Source organism: Asterias rubens, chromosome 2, assembly GCF_902459465.1.
Source record: "Asterias rubens chromosome 2, eAstRub1.3, whole genome shotgun sequence".
In the NCBI taxonomy this organism is placed as follows: domain Eukaryota; kingdom Metazoa; phylum Echinodermata; class Asteroidea; order Forcipulatida; family Asteriidae; genus Asterias; species Asterias rubens.
Window position 1 is genome coordinate 19,053,483 of NC_047063.1, and position 27,902 is coordinate 19,081,384.

The 27,902-nt window shown below is 40.4% G+C and overlaps 1 protein-coding gene across 3 annotated transcripts in view; it reads left to right on the top strand.

The window, feature by feature from the left end:
• LOC117307445 (UPF0577 protein KIAA1324-like homolog) overlaps positions 1 to 26,165 on the top strand; it is a 33,414-nt gene extending 7,249 nt beyond the window's left edge. The window contains exons 4-24 of one of the 3 annotated variants that reach the window (XM_033792198.1): positions 759 to 906; positions 1,494 to 1,577; positions 2,381 to 2,565; positions 3,156 to 3,241; positions 3,614 to 3,702; positions 3,949 to 4,129; positions 5,050 to 5,154; positions 6,342 to 6,624; positions 7,403 to 7,510; positions 8,212 to 8,298; positions 11,736 to 11,803; positions 13,827 to 13,974; positions 14,715 to 14,847; positions 15,818 to 15,847; positions 17,882 to 17,985; positions 18,506 to 18,625; positions 19,413 to 19,661; positions 20,220 to 20,387; positions 21,313 to 21,484; positions 22,309 to 22,368; positions 25,943 to 26,031. In XM_033792198.1, the coding sequence (XP_033648089.1) occupies positions 759 to 906; positions 1,494 to 1,577; positions 2,381 to 2,565; positions 3,156 to 3,241; positions 3,614 to 3,702; positions 3,949 to 4,129; positions 5,050 to 5,154; positions 6,342 to 6,624; positions 7,403 to 7,510; positions 8,212 to 8,298; positions 11,736 to 11,803; positions 13,827 to 13,974; positions 14,715 to 14,847; positions 15,818 to 15,847; positions 17,882 to 17,985; positions 18,506 to 18,625; positions 19,413 to 19,661; positions 20,220 to 20,387; positions 21,313 to 21,484; positions 22,309 to 22,350 (2,590 nt within the window). In that variant the 3' untranslated portion in view covers positions 22,351 to 22,368; positions 25,943 to 26,031. Of the gene's footprint in view, positions 1 to 758; positions 907 to 1,493; positions 1,578 to 2,380; positions 2,566 to 3,155; positions 3,242 to 3,613; positions 3,703 to 3,948; positions 4,130 to 5,049; positions 5,155 to 6,341; positions 6,625 to 7,402; positions 7,511 to 8,211; positions 8,299 to 11,735; positions 11,804 to 13,826; positions 13,975 to 14,714; positions 14,848 to 15,817; positions 15,848 to 17,881; positions 17,986 to 18,505; positions 18,626 to 19,412; positions 19,662 to 20,219; positions 20,388 to 21,312; positions 21,485 to 22,308; positions 22,369 to 25,942 lie in introns of all 3 variants that reach the window. The other 2 variants (XM_033792196.1, XM_033792197.1) reach the window with 2 other exon arrangements.
• Positions 26,166 to 27,902: the final 1,737 nt, after the last annotated feature.

Below are 27,902 nucleotides of genomic sequence, written 5' to 3' on the forward strand. Positions count from 1 at the left end.
TTATAATCTCGCAACTTCGATGACCATTATGAGCTCAAATTTTCACTGTTTTTTATTTTATGCATATGTTGAGATACACCAAGTGGGAAGACTTGTCTTTGACAATTACCAAAAGTGTCCAGTGTCTTTAATTCTCCTTATTAATAATAACATCATTTATATAGCACCTTTTCCTAAGGTTGCAAAGCGCTCAGAGAATAACAAGAATAGAAAAAAGGGAAAATAAATTATTTGGTTTACTTTAAATGTTAAATTTTCATTTGCTTTTTGATTAACTGATCACTGCATTGTTTTGCTTTCATAGTAAGCATGTTTCGCTTTCCATGGAGGCATAGATACATGTACATGTACCATCATGAATTAAAACAGAACTGAGCCAAATTTTCTTGGCTTTGCACACCGCCAAATTCTGTGCTTCTGTGTTCTTTGCTTACCTTACAGGGCAAGCATAGATTTTCTCGCTAGCTGTGTATTAAGGAAAGAATGTCTCATTGGAGTACGCATGCGCTCAAGCAAAACAATTCCTGCTAACCCTTTGAAATAATATGCTCGACATAAATGCAGAATTCCCTGCTTCCATACAAGCACCACTTCTTTACGAAAACTTACCAGTGAAATATGCTTGAAATAAACGCCAGTTCTTTGCTTACGGTAAGCGCAAATTCTTTGCTTACAGTATTCAGAGCCGTGCATGAAATGTGTCCCTCAGATCTGAATATTGTTAAATCATCTTTTCATGTTCATTCATTCCTACACAGTTCCATGTGGGAGCTGAAAGGGTCGCACATCCGTTCACCGGGGTACCAGTGTATCGCCAAGCTGGTGTACGCAGCCAACCTGATGAAGGAGGGCTATGTAGAGTTCACCTACTCTCTTGCGACCAGTGATACCATCTTCCATGTGTCGGTAAGATTCAACAGTGCACCTCAGCTAATTTTTTTTATCAGAGCTTCCAAACAGTACAGATTTTTTCAGATGTTGTTCGAAAATCTTTTCAAAAATACAGATTTTTTAGTAACAGAAACATAAAAAAAAAAGCCTTTCATAACACAAAACCGTCGTTTAAGTATAAACCTGAACTTTTATTGCGTTTGAGTTAGATCAAAACCAATGCATCAAAAGGAAAACACGTCAGGGTTCTGCCCACAGTGGTCAATGCCGGAAAAACTTACCTGGCACTTAGGATTCCCCAAACAGAATTTCCTCTGTGTCCGACCACACATTTTCCAAATTCTTTAGTTACACTTGCAGTTTTCAATGAAATATAAAATTGAGTTTTCACCAGTAAAAATTGTGTCCAAAGCCATTAATTTTTAACACTTCTTTAATTTGAGTCTTTTTATATGATCTACCATGTAACTGATCCATCTCAAAATGGTTTCCAGGGAAACATTTTTCCACCACTTAAGAAATCCTGGGCAGAACCCTGGTGTACATGGTGTACACTGAATCTTTAATCTTGGCTGGTAATTTTCTAAATGTGTTTCTTGTAGGTTACCAATGAGCGTTGTGAGACAAGCTCAGTTGGCAACAGATGGCCAGACCCAACCGGAGAGGGACAATGGAAAACCTATAAGGTAAGTCTCACAAGAACAAGTCGGGCCTTTCAGACCCCGGCTGAATTTTAAAATCTCAACAGAGACCCGCCAAATCTCACCAGACCCTACCACCAGCGCCTCACCAGACCCTACCAGCGCCTCACCAGACCCGACCAGCTCCACACAAGACTCTACCCGGACCTCACCAGACCCAAGCCGAATCTCACCAGACCCTACCAATATCTTACCAGACCCTACCACTACCAGCACCTCACCAGACCCCAGCCTTATTTCACTACACCCCACCAGCGCCTTACCAGACCCCAGCTCAATTTCAACAGACCCAGCCAGCGCCTCACCAGACCCCAGCCTTATTTTACTGCACCCGTGCCGAATCTCACCAGACCCTAATCAGCATCTTACCAGACCCTACCAGCCTCTCACCGGAACCCAGCCTTGTTTCACCGCACCCTACCTGTGCCTCACCAGACCCAAGCCAAATCTCACCAGACCCTACCAATATTTTACCAGACCCAAGCCAAATCTCACCAGACCCTACCAATATTTTACCAGACCCTACCAGCCTCTCACCACACCCCAGCTAAACATCACCAAATCCCCTCAGTGCCTCACCAGACCCTTCCTGACTCCCCTAATGCAATTTTCCTAAAAAAATCGGCCACAAACTCCTGCCAAAAATAATATACTTTGATACAAATTTTGGCAAAGCAAATTTTGTTTTAAAACGCTTATCATTAATATTTCTTCTCTCTCAATATGAGTGTGCATTCTATGAACCAAAAATAATCTCTTTAGATTTTTTTTCTTGATTATTATTTCAGTTGGACCTGGAAGCAGGTATGAATGTGATCACATGGAAGACAATGGGCATTGGACTGACTACTCTCCACAACGCTAAACCCAACCCAGTACTCATCAAAGAGATTAAGGTTATGGGACTCAGCTTCACCTCGGAATGCACCAAGACCAAGCCGGGTACTTTTGTCGGCAGCAAAGGCTCATACTCGTAAGTCCATTTTTTAAGATGGTATATTTATATCTGACTTATTTAGGCTGATTATGGTTGTGATTATAGAGGATTCTCAGAAAAGCAAAGTTGATGACTGTACTAGCCACGTATCCCCGGAGAGAAGACTTGGAAGTTTCAGTTGTGGGATGTGGGAGGAAAACCCCAGAAAATTAAGGAAAAACCAGCGCAGACAAGTAGGGACTGAAAACCAAAACCATTTAGTGCCCCCGGCAGGATTTAAACAGGGTTCATTGCAGTGGAAGGCGAGGATAGAAACCATTACTCCAACTATCAACTAAATGTTCTCCAAAGTTCAGAGGAAAATACTTTCTAAGTTTTTTTTACCGTTGCGCTGATGTGTATTAAGCACCTGTATACTCAATACTTTCCCTGAAAAAATTCCACAGGCAAACCACTCGGATTGGATTCAAACCCACAAGCTTTGCATTGCTAGGGTCTTAACACTATACCACCAGCCTTAAGGCTAGAGGCAATAAGCACCAACATTTATTATCCAAAACACTTTAATTATTTAGCAGTGGATATTTTGTTTGTAAATTTTCGTCTGTGTGATTTTCTCCAACAAGGTACGAGAAGTGTCCTGCTAACACATTCTCTGGAGAGTCTGGTGCTTCAGAGTGCGCTGAATGTAATAAGAACACCCAGTACTCAAGTAAGTTTGATCACTTTAATACCAAGTATAGTGACAGTAATACAAACTAGATCTAAATCATGGTGTTTCATGGCTGAGCGGTTTAGAGCATGGCCGCAAGCTCTGATGTTTCTGATCAGCAGAGCTTGGTTTTCGATTTTGACACTGCACCATTATTGCTTTGCCTTGGCATGGGACGTAAAGCTGTTAGTCCAATGTGTTTTGTATTGCACGCACAAGAACCAATTTATACTTATCTAAAGGTAGAGAAGGACTTTGCCCTTGTGTTTCTGGCAGTGGCTGCTGAATGTAGAGCGAAATATCGTGCCTGACAAGAACAGTCCTATTTTTGCAGCCTTATTTTAAAAAAAACAATTGTTGCATTCTCCACAGGTCCTGGCGCCTCAGAGTGTACAGACAGGAAACCGTGCACTGAATTTGACTTCTATCAGACAAACACACCATGTGACGAGAACAATAAGGTTGGTAACTATTGTCACAAACTTATAATTTATGTACAGTCTGTGGAAGACATTTAAAGGGTGACTTCCTGTTAGGGGTTTTTGTTAAGTGTGTAAGTGTGTGATATTGTCAGGATGTGCTGCTGGTTTTTTTTTTTTTTTTTTAGTTTGTCTAGTGCAGTTCTGTGCAAGTTATATCTAGGTGTTCTTGTCCTGTGAAATTTATAAGTGAAATTATTTCACATTTTGAAATGTTGTGTTTCGCAGACTCAGTTGATTTACAAGTGGATCGAGCCTCGTATCTGTAACATTAACATTAAGGGTGCGGTCCCGAAAAAGCCATCGGGAACGCCGGAGACCTGCCCTCCGTGTAACCCAGGCATGTCGGCCTTCAATCACTCAACTTGTGCCATCTGTCCCAGCAACATGTTCTCTGATGGAACGCTACGTGAGTACATTCAGTCAATATAGAGTGGTAAACCCTTGATAATAATAATAATAATAATAATAATAATAATATTAAGTTTTTATATAGCGCTTTTTCACTCCCTAAGGGTGTCCCAAGGCGCTTCGAATTATTACCCCTGATCACTTGGCCTTAAATCATTCCTTAAACCATCTCAGCTCCCTGGGGAGTATACAGCCTTGTGCAACAAATGCGCTACTCGGCTAAATCAATCACAAGAACCATCTCTGCCCTAACAGGTACCCGTTTACCCCTGGGTGGAGAGAAGCATTTATAGTTAAGTGTCATGCTCAGGAACACAATTGTCATGACCGGGATTTAACAGAATCAGCAGAGCTTGAATTTGGTGCTCTTATCCACTCGGCCACAACACCCTACATATCTTTGTCGTGACCGGGATTGAACAGAATCAGCAGAGCTTACAGAAAGAAAAAATGCAGCACAGTTAAATATGAACCAAATCATGTTAAAATACTGTCTAAATTCAAAAACTAATTTGAAACTTTCAAAGGAACATTTTTGTATATTTAAGACCATAAAGTGAGAAGCACCAAAGAATTTAAGTTCTAGATCTTTATTAGAAGTACCTGAGTGGCTGTTACATGTATATCCTGCCCTTTCTTGCTACTCTGCTCCTAGCGTTGTGAGTCTTGTATGCATCAAAAGCATCATCAACCAATGTTGTTGAAGCATCTATTTGAAGCACCAGCAAAACATGTGCTAAGGTCCTGCGTGTGACACCTACGCTAGCATGATGGCGCCCCTTCATTGGCCTGAAGCAGTTGTCGCTCAGCTTTAATAGAATACCCCCCCCCCCCCACACACACACACAAGATGTTCCAAAAGTTTTTACAAGACTTTATTTTTATGCCCTGTGCTATCTTTGCCATTTGTATCGACAGCTTGCCAGCCTTGCCCTCCCAACACTGCTCCAGTGTATGGCATTGACTACATCAGATGGCACCAGTTGCCTCCTAAGATGGACTCCACATGCCTGAGTCTCTCATGTAAGTCAGAATCTTATATTCAATCCTACATATATATGTTTGTGTGTGTTGTATTAATTTTTGTTTTACCCATATACACAGATGTTTTACCCGTATACACCAATGTGGGTAAAACCAAAATAAATATTATGTGTGTTGTGTTGTCGTTTAGCCTTTGAGAAAGACTCTGCTAGGGTCGAAATGTCAGGCCGTTTTTGAAAAAAATCCTTTCAAAGAAAGTTTTCTGAACTTTTTTGCTTTTGGTTCTTGGAGCAAGTTCGAGTGGGTGACTAGAGTCGAATAGACTGAACAGTAATTGATCTACAGTAGATGTCAGCTGAATGCTGCATGATTGGACTAGTAGCAACTGGATAGAACTAGCCCCCTGTTGCTCTTGTAAAATTTGCAAGTTACGTCAGAAGTAATGGGTTGTTTATTAGTAACGGTATGTTTTGTTTAATACGGCAATAACTTAACTTTACAGTGAGTTAATTAGTTTATAAAGAAAATGCGTTGAAGATAAATGAAAAATAAAAGAAAATGACAAACCAGCAACTTGCTTAAACTATTTTCTGTAAAAAAATAAATAACAAAATTATCTACCACTTTTATTTTAATACCAATACAGCAATGTGTATTAAACACTGAATGTATTTCCAGAGTCCTGTGAACAAAAATCTACAGGCATTTTTCTCTACCACAGAGCTAGTGTGTAAAACACAAAAACTTTCTTTTTCACTCATATATTGTTATCGTTGACAGGGGTCTGGTTTTACACATCTCTAGATAACAGTTTTTATACTTTTGTATAACCTTGACAGCCCCTGTAATCATTGTGTATTATGTCTAAAGATTGAAAATAAAAAATAGAAAATAAAATACCAATGTAAGATCTATTCAATATAGTAAGGTATGCAGTAACAACTTGTAATGATAATCTCTAATTGAGTTGGTGTGGTTTTCAGAAAAGAACCGTAGGTTTCAACTCCTCTACATGTATAGACCTTATGCACATTAAGTCATTTCAGTAGGGCGCCCTCACCTAGAGGTCAAAAGGAGGTTGTTCATTGGCCAATCCTGTGCGCCGCGCGTACAAATCTGTGCGTTTCGATTGTTTCGTCACCGGTTTTCCACTAAGATGGCCGCTGGATGACGTCAATGCATAAGGTCTATTCACAAATAATCTTTTTCTGCCCACCTGTCACCAGCGTATGGATGTTCCGATGAAAGCGGATGGCAACTTGCCGCGGACCACATCCACAGCGGCAAGGGTCATGCCGACGATGTCTACCTGGTCCTGGATCTGGGACTAGACGGGATGAGGTTTGAGGAGGGGTACTTTGATGGAAAGGCAGAGGAGCTGGGGGTCATCTCATTCTGGTTCAGCATGGAATGTACTGGGAATTGTGCGCTGTTCTTCGTCCAGGACGACGACGATGGCTCGCCGATCATCGAGGAGTGGTTTGGCACTCAGGAGAAGCAGCTGTTTAGGTGAGATTGGGAAAAGAGGAAATTCCCCTGGAATTGTCTCCTAATTTTTTAGGGGTTCCTAATTGTATTGGTCTTTAATTTTCTAGGTCTGTGAAAATAATAAAAATAATATGGCAGTCGACGAGGACGCATCACGCTTGTGGAATTACTTTAAGGAATGCTACAAAAATATCTTGAAAATGAGGATGCACAACACATTGTTACATATAAGAATTTTGGCATATGTTTCTGTGAATGTTTTGTCTATGCTGCAGTTTAAAGCCTTTTAAAGTTCACAGTGCTGGCCCAAAATCCAGGCAGAGTGTCCCGATGGCCCAAAATCCGGACAAAGATTTTCCGCCTTTTGTTTTTCATGACCCACTCACAGGCCTGCCTAATTTAAGAGATCTCCTAATTACATAGGTATCCTAATGTTTGTAGATTATGATTCTACAAAAATTCCGTCAAGAATGTTTACTCTATTCACATTAGTGGGTACTCACAATATATCTGGCCTTATTGAGGGCAGTATTCAAATGAACCTTTGAGATTCACTTTTTTTTTTACATACTTTAAATGATTTCTTACCAACAGGGGTGCATGTCAGGCACGTAATTTTTCAGGATTCTTATTTTCATAACCATCTTTGAACAATTTTTATTTAAAAAAATATATATATAATTATTTTAAAGAAATCTCAACTATTGAATCACTATTTGAAAAGATAACCCCCCAACCAAAGAAAAAGAAATAATTATTATAACAAATTAAACTCCTGTCTATATTTTCGTTCATGTAGGTACCCTATTACGAAGCAAGGACCAGTCACATTCAGTTGGGCTTTCCAGAAGACGGACATTGGCAGTGATTACTCACATGAACCTACCTACAAATACCGCAACGATGTGTAAGTATACACCAGCCTATTACATACATGTACCTGCAAACTTTCCTCAGACTGTCCCAACTCTTTACGGTTACAAAGTCCTAAAACCCGAACATCACAATTTTCCAGGCAAGAATATTCATACAGGTATTATACATGATTGGTAGAGCTGACAAAAATGGTTGCAGACAGTAATTCATGTTTTGTGTGATCAACCATGAATAGGAAATAACAAACCTGTGAAATCTGTGCGTTGTCCGTTGTGTGAGTCGGGAGAAAATAGCGACAAACTGAGCACAATTTTCTGCACGTAAACACATTGGACTTAATTTTGGTTGTAACAACTGAAATTAGCTGGGGGAAGGGGGGGGGGTAGATATAGTACAAGGTCATAGAAAGGCCCTGGAATGCACAAGTCCGCTTTAAAAAAAAAAAAGATTACATGGTCTTCACCTTTTACCAGCTACTTTGTTCTCGATTGTAGTGTACACTTTGTAACAAAATTTTGTATCTGTAACATAGTAATAAGAATTATAAGTTAATTAAGACTGTTTGATATAGTGTACATTTTCAGAGGGTATTTATTTTACTTGCTGAGTCACCTTGTGATGTTTCATCAGTAGTATTTTTCACTGACATGGATTTTAGTTAATCTGAATAGTTTTTAATTGTAAATTTAATCAGAGGAGTTAATATTTTGTTGTTAATTTTGTTTTTTGAAGTGCCAAGATCTACAGCATTAAAGTGACAAACACGCTAGGCGGTGCCACAGAGTGCAAGAATTGCCCAAGAGGAAGCGACGTGAAAGGGTAAGAGCTAAAAGCTGACCCTCTCTTAACCCCTGATCTTTGAACTTTGCCTTGCATACCTCATTGTTCCTACCTCCTGGAACCTCTCCAACAGAACTTGCTCCCATTCTCCACATTGGAACTTGCCCCACCTTCTCACTGGAACTTGCCTCACCTTGCCACAGGGACTTGCCCCACCTATCACTGGAACTTCCCCCCCTTCCTCTTGAACTTGGCTCACCTCCCCATTGGAGCAAATTGCCCCACCTTCCGTCTGGAACTCACCCTTGAAGCCCGCCCACCTCCCCATTGGAGATTGCCTACCTCCCCATTGGAGCTTGCCCACTTCCCCATTGGAGCTTGCCTACCTCCCCATTGGAGCTTGCCTACCTCCCCATTGGAGCTTGCCAACCTCCCCATTGGAACTTGCCACTTCCCCATTGGAGCTTGCCTACCTCCCCATTGGAGCTTGCCAACCTCCCCATTGGAGCTTGCCAACCTCCCCCTTGGAACTTGCCACTTCCCCATTGGAGCTTGCCTACCTCCCCATTGGAGCTTGCCTACCTCCCCATTGGAGCTTGCCAACCTCCCCATTGGAACTTGCCACTTCCCCATTGGAGCTTGCCTACCTCCCCATTGGAGCTTGCCCACTTCCCCATTGGAACTTGCCCACCTCCCCATTGGAGCTTGCCCACTTCCCCATTGGAACTTGCCCACCTCCCCATTGGAGCTTGCCCACTTCCCCATTGGAGCTTGCCCACTTCCCCATTGGAGCTTGCCCACTTCCCCATTGGAGCTTGCCTACCTCCCCATTGGAGCTTGCCCACCTCCCCATTGGAGCTTGCCTACCTCCCCATTGGAGCTTGCCTACCTCCCCATTGGAGCTTGCCCAACTCCCCATTGGAGCTTGCACACCTCCCCATTGGAGCTTGCCTACCTCCCCATTGGAGCTTGCCCACCTCCCCATTGGAGCTTGCCCACCTCCCCATTGGAGCTTGCCCACCTCCCCATTGGAGCTTGCCCACCTCCCCATTGGAGCTTGCCCACTTCCCCATTGGAGCTTGCCTACCTCCCCATTGGAGCTTACCCACTTCCCCATTGGAACTTGCCCAACTCCCCATTGGAGCTTGCCTACCTCCCCATTGGAGCTTGCCCACCTCCCCATTGGAGCTTGCCCACTTCCCCATTGGAGCTTGCCTACCTCCCCATTGGAGCTTGCCTACCTCCCCATTGGAGCTTACCCACTTCCCCATTGGAACTTGCCCACCTCCCCATTGGAGCTTGCCTACCTCCCCATTGGAGCTTGCCTACCTCCCCATTGGAGCTTGCCCACTTTCCCATTGGAGCTTGCCTACCTCCCCATTGGAGCTTGCCCACTTCCCCATTGGAACTTGCCCACTTCCCCATTGGAGCTTGCCCACTTCCCCATTGGAGCTTGCCCACTTCCTCATTGGAACTTGCCCACTTCCCCATTGGAGCTTGCCCACTTCCCCATTGGAGCTTGCCTACCTCCCCATTGGAGCTTGCCCACTTTCCCATTGGAGCTTGCCCACTTCCCCATTGGAGCTTGCCTACCTCCCCATTGGAGCTTGCCCACTTCCCCATTGGAGCTTGCCCACTTCCCCATTGGAACTTGCCCACTTCCCCATTGGAGCTTGCCCACTTCCCCATTGGAGCTTGCCCACTTCCCCATTGGAGCTTGCCCACCTCCCCATTGGAGCTTGCCCACCTCCCCATTGGAGCTTGCCCACCTCCCCATTGGAGCTTGCCCACTTCCCCATTGGAGCTTGCCTACCTCCCCATTGGAGCTTACCCACTTCCCCATTGGAACTTGCCCAACTCCCCATTGGAGCTTGCCTACCTCCCCATTGGAGCTTGCCCACCTCCCCATTGGAGCTTGCCCACTTCCCCATTGGAGCTTGCCTACCTCCCCATTGGAGCTTGCCTACCTCCCCATTGGAGCTTACCCACTTCCCCATTGGAACTTGCCCACCTCCCCATTGGAGCTTGCCTACCTCCCCATTGGAGCTTGCCCACTTCCCCATTGGAGCTTGCCCACTTCCCCATTGGAGCTTGCCCACTTCCCCATTGGAGCTTGCCCACTTCCCCATTGGAGCTTGCCCACCTCCCCATTGGAGCTTGCCCACTTCCCCATTGGAGCTTGCCTACCTCCCCATTGGAGCTTGCCTACCTCCCCATTGGAGCTTGCCTACCTCCCCATTGGAGCTTGCCTACCTCCCCATTGGAGCTTGCCCACTTTCCCATTGGAGCTTGCCTACCTCCCCATTGGAGCTTGCCCACTTCCCCATTGGAGCTTGCCCACTTGCCCACTTGTACCTACCATATCAGTTGTTAAGAAAAGTAAATACCATACATGTGACTTTCTTTGAACACAGTAGAAAAAATATCCATTGTGATTTGAGATATTTTCACATTCAACTAATGCTTACACAGATTAAAAATTGCATGAAGCACTCATTTGCATGTCGTACAGGTAGTAATCGTTTACATAAACTAAACATTAAACAGTCGCATACAATTATACACCGAGTCATATACTCCTGGAACACGGCACGGAAAGTGACAGGATTTTTCTACAGTACCTAAAAATCCTAAGACAACTTTTGATGAGACTATTTTTAGGTATTACGAGGTTGATTTATTTTGTAGAGCAAAACATTCCTTTTCAAATGATTTGCCCAGCTGTTTTGTTTCCTTTACCCATGAGGTTGAACACTTTAAAACAAATCCTAAAATCCAGAAACACTACCGCTGTACATGTATGACAAAATGTAGTACAATAAACGATTGTTACATGCAAATTGTGCTCAACTTTTGCTCAACTGTACTTTAGTCTCAAAACTAATTGGAAAAACTGTGATGGGAAAACATTCACCAGATACCTTTGGAAATAAACACTAAGGCCTTTATTACACACAGGTAACTTCTTTATCTAAAACTAAATATCCAAAATATCCTTTCAAATCATGGTATTCCGTGTGTAAATACACCTGTACGGTTATCGGTAAAGTAATTTCGGTCGCCATTACTGTGTACATTGTGCATGAAACACCTTGTTCATGACATACATGTACAGTCTGTCCACACACAACAACTACTCTTGTGTTGCATTCAGCCTTGGGTTAGTGCATTGTTTAGATGTGACGTTTGAAATTTCTTTTTTATTTGGGGGGGGGGGGGAACAACAGTTTGGGGTCCATGTGCTGTTTATAGGCCATCATAATAGTGGGATCATACTCTATCTCAAATAGTCAGGTCCCATTATACAACACAAGAATTACGATTAGTTCTCGCAACTGTGGATACATGGAGCCATAAATGGAAGTTTATTTTTGGCCGAGCCTCTGACAGGCTCTGTGAGTGCATGATACTTGCATGAGCTGCTCCATTTGATTAACCTGCTTATTTATAACACTGTTTTTGCTTCCCGCATCTAGCTGCATACCATGTGATCCAGGGCATTACATTGTCAATGATACTAACAAGTGTGTTCCATGCCCTGCAAGTAAGTATAATCATCTTCCTTTTAAAGTGGGGGGGGGGGGGGGATCGTGTCTTCATTGTCTCCCTGTTTTTATTTCTTTGTTATTACCTTTGGTTTTACCAGGGCCGGTCGTCTTGATAAACACAGGCCTGTGCCCAATTTCATAAGGCTGTTAAGCAGAAAATACTGCTTGTCAAATTCTTTTGCGCAACAAATTTCTTTGCTTAGCAAAAATTGAGTGGAGCACCAGTTCTAACCATGTAAACTTTATGGAATTTGGGTTCGGAACCAGTTTCTGTTAAGCAAGATTTTTCTGTGTTGTTCTTTATGCTTACAGGCTTTATGAAATTGGGCCCTGTAAGTGCTGGAATTACGATCGCTAACACCCTGGCCCAGTTACTGCATGCACGCCGGGCGTCACACAGAGTCAATGCTCTTATTATTTTGTTGTTAATTTTTACTGCAATGACTGGGTTTGAGTTCACAATTCCATTTTCCATGTACAGCCACAGGTCTGCTATGATCATAACGACAGTCCCCCTTTAACTGCATCGATGTATGATAAGTGCTGTATTGTCAGTGATTTCCAAATCTTGTGGGGGAAATGTAAACTAGCACCTCAGATCGGATTCGAACCCGTCCCCATCTTTTGTCCACCAATTTTATGTCTTTGCTTACTGCAGAATACTGCACTCACTGTTACCATTTTCTGCTCAAAAAGTATGCACTGAATTTCTGCGTTGGCTGTGTAGGCAAATCGTGTAGTATTGGGGGGGGGGTGCTTCTATATATTCCAAGTTTCGCTTATTGTAAGCAGAGCACTGAAATTGCACCAAGATTTCCCAATAGTCATGGCCCTTGGCAATGTTAACGCGTTAAGACACCTGTGATTTGTTGCTCAATGACAGTCTTTAAGTTGTATCACATCTGATGAATGTGCCAAGCCTACCTGCTGGTTTACAGTAAAACAAAAAAAATCTCACAGCCTATGGTCGCCCTGTTTTGTTGCAATACCTTCCCCTCAAACTCATACACAATCATAATTAGGCTGTTTGGGGATATTTTATGGTTGGAAAATCAACTGTGGAGAAGTCTATCCCCAAGTTATCATTGAATAGTTTTGAGAAGCTGTCCCTTAAAGGCAGCGGACACTATTGGTAATTGTCAAAGACTAGCCTTCACAGTTGGTGTATCTCAACATATGCATAAAATAACAAACCTGTGAAAATTTGAGCTCAATCGGTCATCGAACTTGCGAGATAATAATGAAATAAAAAAACACCCTTGTCACATGAAGTTGTGTGCGTTCAGATGCTTGATTTCGAGACCTCAAGTTCTAAACTTGAGGTCTCGAAATCAAATTCGTGCAAAAATTACTTCTTTCTCAAAAACTATGTCACTTCAGAGGGAGCCGTTTTTCACAATGTTAAATACCATCAACCTCTCTTCATTACTCGTCACCAATTAAGGTTTTATGATGATAATTTTTTTTTTAGTAATTACCAATAGTGTCCACTGCCTTTAAAACAGGTATCCTTTCCCTTGTTCTATGTCTAATCCATTTGTTATAATCCAAACATAAAAGTCTCTAGATACTTTTCCACATTTCGATTTCCTCTTTTTCTTATCTCCCTTAATATTACACTGTTAATTTCACACCTTTATAAAAAAGAAAAAAATAGAAGTTGGTAGTTGATACTTCTCGCAAAGCTTGAATGCGAAGCTAATTTTTGGATACAAACAAACAAGGCATTGTTTTCAAATATTGTAATGCGAGAAGATTTGCTTCGCTTTCAAAATACAGGTGAAGTATTAACCTGGCTTAAGTGTACATGTACAGTACTAGGTATTGCATGAGAGTGTGTCATTGTTGTAATGTACAGCAGTAGAAAGTGAATCTGTTTATATATGCATGGTGGTTTTTGGTTTTAACCTTGCATGCTATCCTAAAAAAGCAGGGGGGGGTTTCAGTTGGCATGTGTTTATCTGTGCGCTAGATAAAACTATACTATTATACTAATTGATTAATAATTTCTTTGCCCAGACACCTATCTGAGATCCGCTAATCCGTATGGTCCGGAGGCATGTGTTCCTTGTGGTCCAGGCATGCAGAGCCAGGGTGGTGGGGATTGCTACAGCACATGCCACGTCCACGCATCAGGACATCATTATGAGCTGTCAGCTCTCAAGGGGTGAGTTATTAAGTGTTTATTTTGATTGTGGCAACTGAAATTAGGAACAGCGATTTGTGGGAGGTGAGGAAAGGGCCATGCACAAGTTAGCTTATGGGGGGTCAATTCACCTTCTCCTTTGAATACATGTATATATTGTTGAAACTTTTAGCTCTCTCTCATTTCATTTCAGTTCATTTATTAATTTCACAGGTAAAAACGCAAATTACAGAAAAAATGAACGGTAAAAAAAAAGGGTAAAAAAAGAACAAACAAAAAGTAGCACCCCTGATTGATTTTTAAAAAGTGCACTAAATTACTAACATGTTTATCTCATGATGCCACAATTTAAGAGCAGTCACCATGAAAGGACATTAGAGTATGTTGGATAAAAATATTTCTGTGAAGCGTTACAACTGATACAAACTTTATAGTCATTGGAAAATAATCATTTTTATTTTACCAAATCCGTGCTTTGTTTTTAGTTGCATGATCTACTGTCCCAGCCAATTTTCTAGATATACCTTCCGCCCAGGTAGTAGTTACAACGCAGGACAGTTCTTTTCACAACTGAGAAGTCTCCCGAACAATCAGATAAATCTACTCCATGGCAGTAGTACTGTATACAGAAAGACAGTTCTCTAAAGAACAACAAACTCTACCTGGCAAGCAGATCGACACATGGTGTTACCGCAAAACTAAAATATATATTGATACCTCACCATGCAATGCCTCAAATCAGCTCTACTTTTACATTGTAGTATTCACTCGGTTCAGACGGGAGCAAGTTTCACCGCCAGGGGAAGCCGATTCTTCCATCATTTTAATATCAGCCTTTGCGGAGACCTGGATGGAAATGGAGCTGCAGTATGTACTGAGAACGTCACCGATATGGTCAGTTCAGGATCTGAATAACCTTTAGATTGAATTTTTCTTTGTTTAAAGACACTGGACACTATTGGTAATTGTCACAGACCAGTCTTCTCACTTGGTGTATTTCAATGTATGCATAAAATAACAAACCTGTGAAAATTTGAGCTCAAAATGGTCGTCAAAGTTGCGAGATAATAATGAAAGAAAAAAAACATCCTTGTCACACGAAGTTGTGTGCTTTCAGATGCTTGATTTCAAGACCTCAAAATGTAATTCTGAGGTCTCAAAATCAAATTAGTCAAAAATTACTTCTTTCTCAAAAACTATGTTTACTTCAGAGGGAGCCGTTTCTCACAATGTTTTATACTATCAACCTCTCCCCATTACTCGTTACCAAGTAAGGTTTTATGCTAATAATTATTTTGAGTAATTACCAATAGTGTCCACTGCCTTTAACCCCAAATTAAATTGCCATGTTTGCAGCTCTATGGAATTGCCCACTGGTGGTTGCATACAAGTCTATATTCAACTTGTCAAATTTGGTAGAGAAAAAACCTAGCTCATAACACCATAGCTTGAAATTTAACCTTTATTGCCTCAGCTTCTTCTCTAAACCACAGACTTAAATCTAACAACAGATATTAGAAACTTTTCTCCGTTGTCCTTTTTAGTTAAAAGTATAAGTGTCCTTCAACTGAAGCTTGTAATGGCCATGATCTTTACACCTTCATAGACTTTTAAAATAATTAGTTACTTACTCGGCAACAACTGTTAACATCAACAGGCGTCCTCAACTGTCTGTCTATCTTTGCATTAACCCATAACTGCCTAATTGAGATTTTCCATAGAACACAGAAATGCTGATAAATATCAACGAGAAAACCTAACTTTTTGCTCTGCATTATCTTGGATCTCTGTCGTTATTAACTTTGTCCTATGTATTAATTTGACCTCTGCATTAACTTTGACCTTTGTGTCCCTAACATAACAGGATGATACTAAAGATATTAGTGTTAAGAAGGTGGGTGAGCCCTGACTAAACATTTTCTCTACAACATAGCTTCATCTTTGTGAAAGGAATGCACAATTTAATCAAACTGTTGCATGGGATCAATAAAGCCATTATGAGGTATTGTGACACAACACTAGGACACTATTAGGTTTGGGTAAATTTGTCTGTATCCACCCAAACCAAACAGTGCACTACTAACGTGTCTGCCATAACTCAAAAATGCTAATGGTGTTAGGTGTTGGGGAGGTGCTGGTTTGCTGTATGGGGACAAGGTGTGGGGTTTGTAAAAAATTGGAACTTCTGATGACGTTTTTTCTTGAAAAGAGGACCTGAATTGACTGTATATTTTACTGCATCAGGGCCCTTACAAGTGCGGAATTTCTAGCAACACAATGGGAGACTTTGGGACGCTAGGTGGCAGCAGACTTACCATGTAAATTTCCATTGTTTGCGTAGTTCTGAGCGTGCGCACATGACCGAGAACAATGGATTTTACCTGGTAAGTCTGCTGCCACCATGCGTCCCAAAAGTCTCCCATTGCAGTTTATCTTATTTTGGCTGCCTGTATGTTATTTTCTGATATCAAATAAATAATACCGATAACTGCAACAGTAAAAAATAAACAGTACATTTTACTAATTGGGCAAAACGTCATTTTGGGTCACACACGCCCTGACGCATTCCAAAAGTATTGCGACCTACACTGTACTCATTTCTGTGCTTAACAAGATTTGGAGGTCCAAAATGTGCGCTGATTAAATTGTGCATTCTTCCTTCACAGTAACGTTTTCTTAACATTGGTGATGGGTTAGTATTGCGACCTACACTGTACTCGTTTCTGTGCTTAGCAAAGTTTGGAAGTCCAAATTGGGCGCTGACTAAATTATGCATTCTTCCTTCACAGTAACATTTTCTTAACATTGGTGATGGGTTAGTTAACATCGGTGATGGGTTAGTTAACATCTGTCTATTTATTTCATACTTCTTTACAGCTTTTTCATCTTGATCATAGTTTCAATCCAGCGCTCTGGAAGTTTCACCTTTTTTCGCCCACATAAAATACCTTAATCTTGTTTGGGTATCAAACTGATGCTTGCTTTTGATTCTACAATTTTGCAATATATAAAAAAACATAAACATGTGCTTTTAACCTAAAAGTTGTAGTTCAAAATATGACACATAGGGAAATTGAGTCTTAAAATTGTGCAACTAAGATTTCTTTTGGGTGATGACATGAGGTGAATTGGGTTGATGGACTCTTTATCTAACGCAATCCTTGTCTGCATTATAGCATTGAATGAATACTGAATCACATTACATTACACGCATTTTCGCATTGCACAGTCAACCCTCCTACTGTCTGACCATTCAGTTTCATCAACTGTTAGTTTCGAAATGATAAATAAACCAAGCCAGCCTGCAGTATGATGTCATTTGGTGAATAGTGCTGTGTTGTACACACCCATGCAGTTGAATGGTTTATAATGGGTGTCAACTGTTTGGAAAATGTTAGCAGAGTAGGAGGGTTAACCATGAACATCACAATTCCATACTCATTGCCACTCGCCAGACATGGCTTAGTTTGCTCATAAATTACATTTTTATTTCAAACAAAGTTTGATAAAGACAGGTGCGTTTGATCAATAATTCTATTAGAATGCTATTAGAATGCAAATGGAACCAATAAACATCGCCTTGGGTGCCAAAAAAAACACCATAGACTCATCACAGCATGTAACAATAGACCGATCCTGTAGGCTCCGCCCACGACGCACGTGTGAGCAAGAACACGTGGGGCTCTCCAATGCTTTTCTGCACAACTCTGTCGCGCGCGCCAAGATACACGCACACATGTCAGACCTTGTTTGTCGGACCTTCCTTGCAATGTGATTGGTCAATACGCAATGGGGCGGAGCTTAGTGGATTGGTCTATTGTATAGTGCGCACCAACCCAACTGTTGGTCGATGTTGTTTCTTCTGTTAACTTCAAGGAGATTAAAGATTATTTTGGACTGGAGCTTTTTGTTTGTATCCTCATTCAAGGTTGGAGATTTTTCCGTATCCACGGTTCACGCATTTGTCTGTCGCTCAACCGTCATCCCAGCTACATCCATGAACGTCCAGGCTATCTCTGCTCAGCCAATCAGGTAATGGTATTTGGGTCACATGTTTATGGGATCTTGCACTTCTTTCTCTATGAGAAATGACACCATAGGAGCTTGGGAAATGGAAAAAAGTGTCAGAAACTTGTTGGATCCATAATGGTTTGTGTTTCTTAATTTCATTGGCGAAGTTATGCCAAGAGTCAGGAAACCAGACTGAGAATCTTTCAGTGCAGCTTGACTTTATACAGCAAATTTTCTGCTTATGTGTTCTACACATCTCTTCATAGAATCATTTACTTGGGATCAAACATAGACTTGAACATTGTATTTGATGTGATCAAGCTTAATAAGTTGTGTTTCAGAAAATATTACTATATTAGTATAACACCCTCTTGCTTTGAAACTAACAGTGTCGAACATGATCGTGTCAAAAACGAGAGTAAAACAACACTATTTGTGGCAGTTTACTGGCCTTCTCCGTCACCTGCTAATGGTCTTAAGACCACTGACTCCTTGATTGAGTTTGAGCTGTTCCTTGATGAACTATTCCTTGTTCTTGCAGCCTCGGTGATCGCCTCGTTGGAATCACTGATAAGAACTCTCTTGGGTTGCTCAATGAGACCATCTTCGTCCAAGGGGAGAATGCATCCAAAGATCTGCATTTCTACTATCACTCCGCATGGTAAGTCTTCATTAAAGGGAAGGTAGCCACTTCTAAAATTATTGACAGTAAAGACTATAGATGGGTTGCAATACGTGTCGTTGACCGCCATATTTGATGTGTTTTACACGTGAAAAATGTATGCTGTGCACTTTACATGTGTAAAATACATCAAGTATGGCGGTCAATGACGCGTATTGCAACCCATCCATTGGTTAGAAGCCGACAGGATTCCCTTCAAGGTAATATGGTTTGGATTGTTTTCCCTTGGTTATTAGTAATCAAGCCCAAGTTTTTGTTTGTTTGGTGTGTTTGTTTACCTTTTTGTTTGTTTAGATGATCTTCCCATCAAAGGAACTCAGCAATCTCCCCTCCTTCAAGGGGATATAGACCCACAGCTAATCTCTCTCATATAATGACACTGAATTGCACAAATCAAGACAATGTGCTTCAGTATCTAGATGACTTCTTATTCTAGTCAATGTGAAATCAGCAGATAGCTTGGTAGGCTTCAAACCCACAACAGTGTAATTGCAGATCCTGCAGTCTAACCACTGGACCACGGTATAATTATTGTATTATTACTATTATTAAGGGAATAAAAGGGTAGCGATAAGGTCTTTAACGGCCGTTTAAAACCGACAGGGTCATGGGCGTGCGATAAAGGCCCAATCCAAACTGTCCGGGGTATTTATGAATATGTAATCACAGCATCTGTGTGCCGGTAACTCCTCGAGTCAGGCTAATTGTTGTCATACATGAACTAATGTGTGCTAAACTCAGTTTCATGAATTCATGTCCATCCCAGGCCAACCCTAGCTTGCCCTGAGGGGCGTAGCACCGTCCTGACCCTCCGCTGTGACCCTGAGGCCTCTGGTAACGGAACCTTTGAGCTGCCCACCATGTGCCCCTCGGGCACCTGCGATGGCTGTGCCTTCCACCTCCTGTGGCGTACAGAGCATGCCTGCCACATGTGCACGGAGAAGGACTACAAGAGCATCAAGGGGGAGTGTGTCAAAGGTCAACAGGTCATCCACTACATCTGGAACGAGCCCAAGTAAGATTTAGATTCAATTAGATTTGATTTGATTTGATTTGATATGGATCTTTGAATTGGTCAATTACTCTCTGAACAAAGTTCAAACTTGCTTGATTCCTTTGTCCCGACCAGTAGATTGTAGATTTATTTTCTGTGTTCATTTTTTTCGAGTGCAAACAACTTTTATCCTTGCAAATTGCAAGGCCAATAATATTTACAGTACGAAACCAACAGATGTTTTCTTACTATTATTGTTATTTTGTTCATCTAGACTGTTATTCTTTAACTCAAGAACATTATTTTGTGAAATTTAACGTTTGTGGTTGTTTCATTAAATGTTGATTTTACCTTTTAATCTGTGTTAACCTAACTGATCAACATAATCCTCATTGCTTTCTTGGAATTTTAGGAATTCTGTTGAAGTTTGTTTGGGGGGGGGGGATTCAGTAAAGGAATTTTTTTTTTTTTTTGGGGGGGGACCCCCTTTGCCACATATTGGGCATGGTTTAATTTGTGCTTGGGCAATTCTGGTGTGCAATCTTTTTAATTTGATATTGTGTAACTTTTTTCCTCCAGGTTTTGCGCCGGTGGTAATGCACTCCCAGGCCACTTGTCCAAAAAGTGTCAAATGGAACCTTGGTATAACCAGGTACCGTGGTACGCTCAGGCGTCTATTGCTGCCTTCATGGGATGTGTGGTGCTACTAGTCACCTGCGCTATGTACTTCTGGAAGAGAAACAGAAAGTAAGTCCAGAAAACTGTTCTTCTGCACATCACCACAGATAATCCAGCTTTCTCCAGAAAACTATCAGAGCATACTGACTGAAACGTCGAGTTCAAACCAACGGTTCTTTTCAGAGCCTCCCCAACTCATTTAGAGACAGTCTAAATGAGTCATGGTGTTACCGCAAACCTTTACATAACAGATCATATTGTCATGCTGTGAAGCACTGACATGTAACCTTGTACCTAAATGTTGACCTAATACTGTGCATAAAGGTAGCCCTGGGCCCAATTTCATAGCACTGCTTAGCGGTAAGCAAATTTGCGTGCTTACTGTAGCAGAAAAATTTGCTACAGCCTTAGCGTATTTCATAGGTTAGCAGAAAAATTGGGCAGCCATGATGCGTGTTTACCGTGGATTTGCATTGTGATGTAATTTATTTTCGTGCGGTAAGCACCGGAAGGTTAGCGTGCCCTTTCGCGTGCTTACGGTTAGCAGCACTATGAAATTGAAATCGCACAGTGAGCACAAAATCAGCCGCTAAGCAGTGCAATGAAATTGGGCCCTGGGTTGGGGTAACATCCAGATACTGGGTGGGGTTACTTTTCGCTTAAGGGTTGGGGCTACATATAGGTGTCGCCCACGTCATTGTTCACTGATGTAATTTGTTAAGTTGTATTTGATTGCTTCACTGCCAATTATGCTTGGTTGTTGGTTGTGTTTATAATTCTCTATCAACTTTTCTCTTGATTTCATATTCACTACTTGGAGATCGAGCACAAAGTAGGAAAGGGAACACAATGGTGCTCAACAAGGAATTTTGTGTGCAGAGTCTAAGGAAGGTTCTGAAATACAGGGACTAAGAAAAGAACAAAAGAAGTCTCCACAGTGATGCAAACAATAAAAACTTAACCCCCCCTCCCAAATTCTTCTCTATTCCTCAAGGCTTGAGTACAAATACCAGAAGTTGGTAGCCACTGCTAATGGTGAGCTTCCCGCTGCAGAGACTTGTGCCATCGAGGATGGAGATGATGAGGACGATGTGCTGTTTGAAGACGGCGCCAAGAAATCTCGCAAATTCTTCAACAAGTTCCGCTCAAAGAGTAGTAACGACAAGGTATGTATTTAGGAAGACTGAAACATGGGTTGTGTGATTTGGGTCTCGTAATTCAAAAACTTGGCATACCTGTCTTTATGGAATTATGAACTCGTTACTGGATGCAAAAGATGTTAAATTTGCATGGGGTAAAAAAATATTAATGGTTTGACCCTTACACCGATGTGTGTTGCAAGCATGGCACACTCAGTACTTTCCCGAGTCCCGTGAAAAAAATCACAGGCGTACATGTATTACCTGGGTGCGATTCGAACCCATGTAGTTTTGTAAGACACTGCTCTAGAATTGGAAGGGTCTTGTGTTCGAATCCCACTCAAGTAATATGCCTGTGATTTTTGTCATAGGACTTGGGGGGAAAGTACTGAGTGAACAGTGGTAACACACATCGGTGTAAGGGTAAAGCCAAAATTAGTTTGAACTGGATGCACTTGTCCTCCCTCTGAACACATAAGGCCTATACCGTATACCCACATGTAGGTTGGCCCTTGTACTTATTAAAAAGTTTCTACTTTTTTCCAAAGGCCAATTATCATACCTGTACATAAGAAATGGGTGCTATTATTACATATTATAACTATTATTATAACCAAAATAACTGTAACACACTGCTTATCAACCGAAACAACTTGTGGTATAATTGCAAAAAAAAAAATTTAACGGCTTAACTGTGTAGGAGAGTCTTTCTCAAAGTCTAAAATCAGAAAAAGCCTTGGAGGGAGACTCTACTAGGCATTAAGGTTTGTTTCCCTTTTTTTAATTGTTTATTTTTGTTTTCTTTTCTTCTAACCATCCTATGTGATTTCTTCATCCACTCCACTCCACAGGAATCACTGTACATGGAGGAGAAGCCATTAACCATGCGTTAGAGATCATTCAAACACACTGTAGGCGAATCGCATGCTCTCTTTCATTCATCCCACACTATCCCCTCCCCACCAAATAATCAAAAGCTTTTTTTTTTATCATCAAGTTTTCTTTTCTTAGAGGCATGGTACAGCACACATTGTGTGTATTCATATCAAGCTTATGGTTTACAAGTACTGTCTCTTTACCATAATTATGAATAAAGGGATGGTACAGCGTTGTTTTTTTCTGAATTGAGAATACTCATCACAAGTTTTATATGGTTGACAAGAAACGCTGCCTTCCCATTATTATGAATAAAGGGATGGTACAGCGTTGTTTTTTCTGAATTGAGAATACTCATCACAAGTTTTATATGGTTGACAAGAAACGCTGCCTTCCCATTATTATGAATTAAGGGATGGTACAGCGTTGTTTTTTTCTGAATTGAGAATACTCATCACAAGTTTTATATGGTTGACAAGAAACGCTGCCTTCCCATTATTATGAATTAAGGGATGGTACAGCGTTGTTTTTTTTCTGAATTGAGAATACTCATCACAAGTTTTATATGGTTGACAAGAAACGCTGCCTTCCCATTATTATGAATAAAGGGATGGTACAGCGTTGTTTTTTTCTGAAATTGAAAATACTCATCACAAGTTTTATATGATTGACAAGAAACGCTGCCTTTCCACTATTATGAATTAAGGGATGGTACAGCGTTGTTTTTTCTGAATTGAGAATACTCATCACAAGTTTTATATGGTTGACAAGAAACGCTGCCTTCCAATTATTATGAATGAAAGGATGGTACAGCATTTGTTTTTCAAAAAAGTACATTATCCCAATCTTTCAGTTCTTGAGAAGGGATATGGAACATCATTTGTTTTCTGAAGATCAGTTTCATTTCAACCCTCTAGTTTCAAGAAACATATCATGAAGAGATGGTTCATCACTAGTACATTCATTTCAACCTTTTATTTTAATATTTTACTAAGTTCGCAGGACCTCTACATTACCCGGTGCCCAACTCATGTTTTGTGAGCATGAGTATCAGTTAATATCGACCACTTGTCGACAAATGTTTTCAGTGCAAACTTGCCAATAGTATTCTAAATTCCCATATCGCCAGCACAGTGTGATGTCACAAGACAAATCACTTTGACAATGCTTGTCTTTGACAATGCTTTGTTAAAGGCAGTGGACACCAATGGTAATTACTCAAAACAATTATCAGCATAAAACCTTACTTGGTAAAGAGTAATGGGGAGAGGTTGGTACAGTATAAAACATTGTGAGAAATGGCTCCCTCTGAAGTGGAGAAGTTTTCGAGAAAGAAGTAATTTTCCTCGAATTTGATTTCGAGATCTCAGATTTAGAATTTGAGGTCTTGAAATCAAGCATCCGAAAGCACACAACTTCCTGTGACAGGGGTGTTTTTTCTTTCATTATTAACTAGCAGCTTCGACGACCAATTGAGCTCAAATTTTCACAGGTGTATTACTTTATGCATATGCTGAGATACACCAAGTGAGAAGACTAGTCTTTGACAATTACCAATAGTGTCCACTGTTTTTAAATCAATACCACTTTGAAGCATAAAGAGTAGCCAACACTCATCATACGCATTCCCAACCCATTGCCTGTTACATTCCGTTTTGTTTGGTATACACAATACACATTGGCAAGAGCCTGCATGAAGATAAGTTGGATGCACTTGCTGTTGGTGGTGGACATTTTGTTAGCTATGCTGTTCTTCTCCAGCAAAAAGATTCCTCATTGTTATTTTCCACAATGTTTAAACACGCTCTCAGTTTGGGTTAACAATATTTTGTTTCAGTGAAATCTGGATTGACGTTACAGAACTGTCTACTGTCCCTGATCCTCCAGAAATAAACCAATCTTTCCATGTTCTGATGAACAAATTTAAAGATTTCTCCTGATTATGGAAACTTTTCCCTATTATGTTGAATGTAAGGCCGTGTCCGAATTGGTGACTTCGGCTACAGCTACGGCTAGGGTGCGTGCGTCTGCCATTCTTCAACACTGACAGACGCGCTGATCTAGCCGTAGCTGTAGCCAAAGTCGCCAATTCGGACACAGCCTTACTCTAAATATCTCCCTGATTGCAAGATGCAAATGTTTAGCAGCTCTGGGGTTAACTTTTTTGTGGGTTTTTTTCTTCTTCTATTTTTTCAGTTTTGTTTTCTAAGGCTGCAAGGTGCTTTTTGAGAATGCAAAGTACCAGAATAACAGTGTACAGGAAATCATGTGAAGCTATGACCATTCAGTGTTGTACCTGAATTAAAAGTGTACATGTATTATTTGCTTTGCTAAACCACCAGATCCATGTTTTTTGTTAAATTCCTTGTGCTAGTGATTTAGTGTGGCTCATACACACTTTTGTCAACCCCCTTAATCGATGGCTTAATTTTGTTCTTCTATTATTTTGCCTTTTTTCTTTTGTTACGACCCCATCCTAGTTTTGTATACCCAGATCCTTGTTCCAATGGGTAGGCACCACACCACACTTTACAACCCCCCCCCCCCTTCCCCAAGCAATAATAATTCATTCATTCATTCATTTGTTTTTTATTCCAACTTGGAACACACCCCTTAACCTCGGGGAGGGTTACATCAACATTTTAAACCTAAATTATTTTAATATACATTGGCAGGAGAAAAATAAAGTTAACAGGGGCAATCGGACATTATGTTTTTCTTTTTAGTTCATAAATAAAAAGACGAATTTGGCAACACAATTAATAGTAGATTCATCTGTAGAACTCATAAGAAATTCAAATTTTTCACTGTTAGTAAACAGCTGAATATGTGCCTTATTTCCACTCGCAAAATTAAGCATTTGTTCCCTAAGAGCACTGTATAATGGACAATTGAGTAAAAAATGGATCTCAGTTTCAACCTCCAAATATTTGATTCCTACATACCTTCCAATTTCTATAAGAAGCTTGTGTACAGAACATCTAAACCGGGAAAGGTGATTTCGATGTAAGGAATTTTGTACAGAACATAAATAACAAAACAAAACAAAAATTGGGTTTGTTTTCATGGCTATGCTTACAGCCCATAGAATGATTGGCTTTACAGGATAAGCTTGGGCGATATCGATTTATTTTATTCACAATATATCGTTTGCAATATATCGCGATATTCGATATAATCGTGATTAATTGAATTTGACATCATCAGTCTTCAAACTCCCAGTGAAAGTTGTAGAAGACACAGACATAGAGAGGTGTTCTTATGACTTATTCTTCTGGTTTTATTCTAAACCTATGGGGTGCAAGATGTCTCGGCTAGGAAATACATCGCGATTCTTAATCGATATCGCAATACTTAATCGATATCGCGATATATCAATATTTCGATTAAAACCAAAACGATCCGATATCAAAATCGTTTCCAAATAAGTATCGCGATATTCGATAATATCGTGGTATTGCCCAAGCTTATTACAGGATGCCGTAAGCGAAGTCAGACATCTTCATGAATATGATTTTGGAGGATTCGGGACAGGTGTGGTTATACCCAAAGGGCACAAATATCAAGTTGATAACACCGGCTTGCTCTCTTTCTGTTCTACTTTTTCAGGAATTCTTGATAGAAGAAACGGACATGATGGACATGGACGGTATAGAATTGAAACCAACTCGACAAAACTCCAATATTTCAATGTAAAAAAAGGACCTGCAAGATTCTACATTCCTGCGTTTTGCTCAATGTTATGCTGATGAAAAACAAATTGTACAAAAAGCTGGTGTATCATTTCAGCGTAGGTGGAGCATTTGTTTAAAAAGTTAAATTTGTTTTGTTCTGTGCTCTTTTAGTTTTGAGTACCAAAAGTATGTAGCTTTTTTTTTATCAGGTTAATTTGATGTGATTATTTATTCAATTACAAAAAGTACTCTATAATTGTTTAAAGTATGTACTATTATATTTAAGTAGTTCTGTAAAGTGCTTTACTAAATTGCGTTGGATTAATTTGACTAAAAGTTAGAATTGATAACTTCTGACTGTTTGACTCCACAAAATGTTGGATCGTACGTTCCACTGGTTGTATCTGTCAAGAGGCAAATTTTAGTTTTTTGCAATTACTAGTCACTTGCAACACACGTTTTTTGTGAAGTAACAACTCTTTAAAGCCATTATACACTTTCGGTACAGACAAAAAAATCAAAAGTTCACAGATTTACAAATAATTCACAGGGTTTACAGAAGGTAGTGGTGAAAGACTTATCTTGAAATATTATTCCATGAAATGCTATACTTTTTGAGAAAAGATTAAAACAATATCAATTCTCGATAGCGAGAATTACAGATTTATTTTAAACACATGTTATGACATGGCGAAACGTGGGAAAACAAGGGTGGGGTTTCTCGTTATTTTCTCCCGATTCCGATTATTAACCGATTGAGCCAAAATTTTCACAGGTTTGTTATTTTATATATAAGTTGTGATACACGAAGTGTGGGCCTTGGACAATACTGTTTACTGAAAGTGTCCAATGGCTTTAACAAGGATAAGGAGTAACTCCAATCCACAACATTTTGAGAGATATATATTAGTGTCTGGGTGTCTATTGGTATGTTATAGGTGTTAGTGTATTGTGGCAGAGTAGAATAACATGAGTGATTAGATTCTGTTCCAATGCATGAACGAATTTAAAGGCAGTGGACACTATTGGTAATTACTCAAAATAATTATTGGCATAAAACCTTACTTGTAACAAGTAATGGTGAGAGGTTGGTAGTATAAAACATTGTGAGAAACAGCTCCCTCTGAAGTGGAGTAGTTTTGGAGGAAGAAGTAATTTTCCTCGAATTTGATTTCTTGACCTCAAGTAAAGAATTTGAGGTCTCGAAATCAACCATCTAAAAGCACACAACTTCGTGTGAAAAGGGCGTTTTTTCTTTCATAGTTATCTCGCAACTTTAACGACCAATTGAGCTCAAATTTTCACAGGTTTGTTATTTTATGCATATGTTGATATACACCAAGTGAGAAGACTGGTCTTTGACAATTACCAATAGTGTCCACTGGCTTTAAGGGGGGCTTGGTTTGTGCGTAAAGCGCTTGCCTCTCACCAAGGTGACCTTGGTTTGAAACCTGGCCAGGGCCGTATGTTAGTTGAGTTGTGCCTTGGTTCTCTGCTGTGCCACAAGGGTTTTCCAGACCATCCGGTTTTCCTCCCTCAAAAAAATCGAACACTTTTAATCTCTGGCTGAGCTCCGTGGTTATAATAGATTGATGTGGCTGGAACACGCTTCTGGAACACGTTGTAGCCGCGTCCTTCGCAATTCAGCTCTTAGCTGCGAGTAAGGATGATAAGCTACCCAAATTATAATTGCATTTACTATTTTTTTGTCTATAACTTACAGATCAATCCTTGTCAGTTCTCCATCTTTCCTTCAATATAAGTTTCTAGAATGTTATACGTGTGTAGTTCAATTGCATGCAAATATTGCTCTTTTTCCAGTACTACTAATGGTGGCTGATTTTTTTATTAAAACATTTCTTGGTTGTGTTATTACGTAAAAGTAAGCATGTATC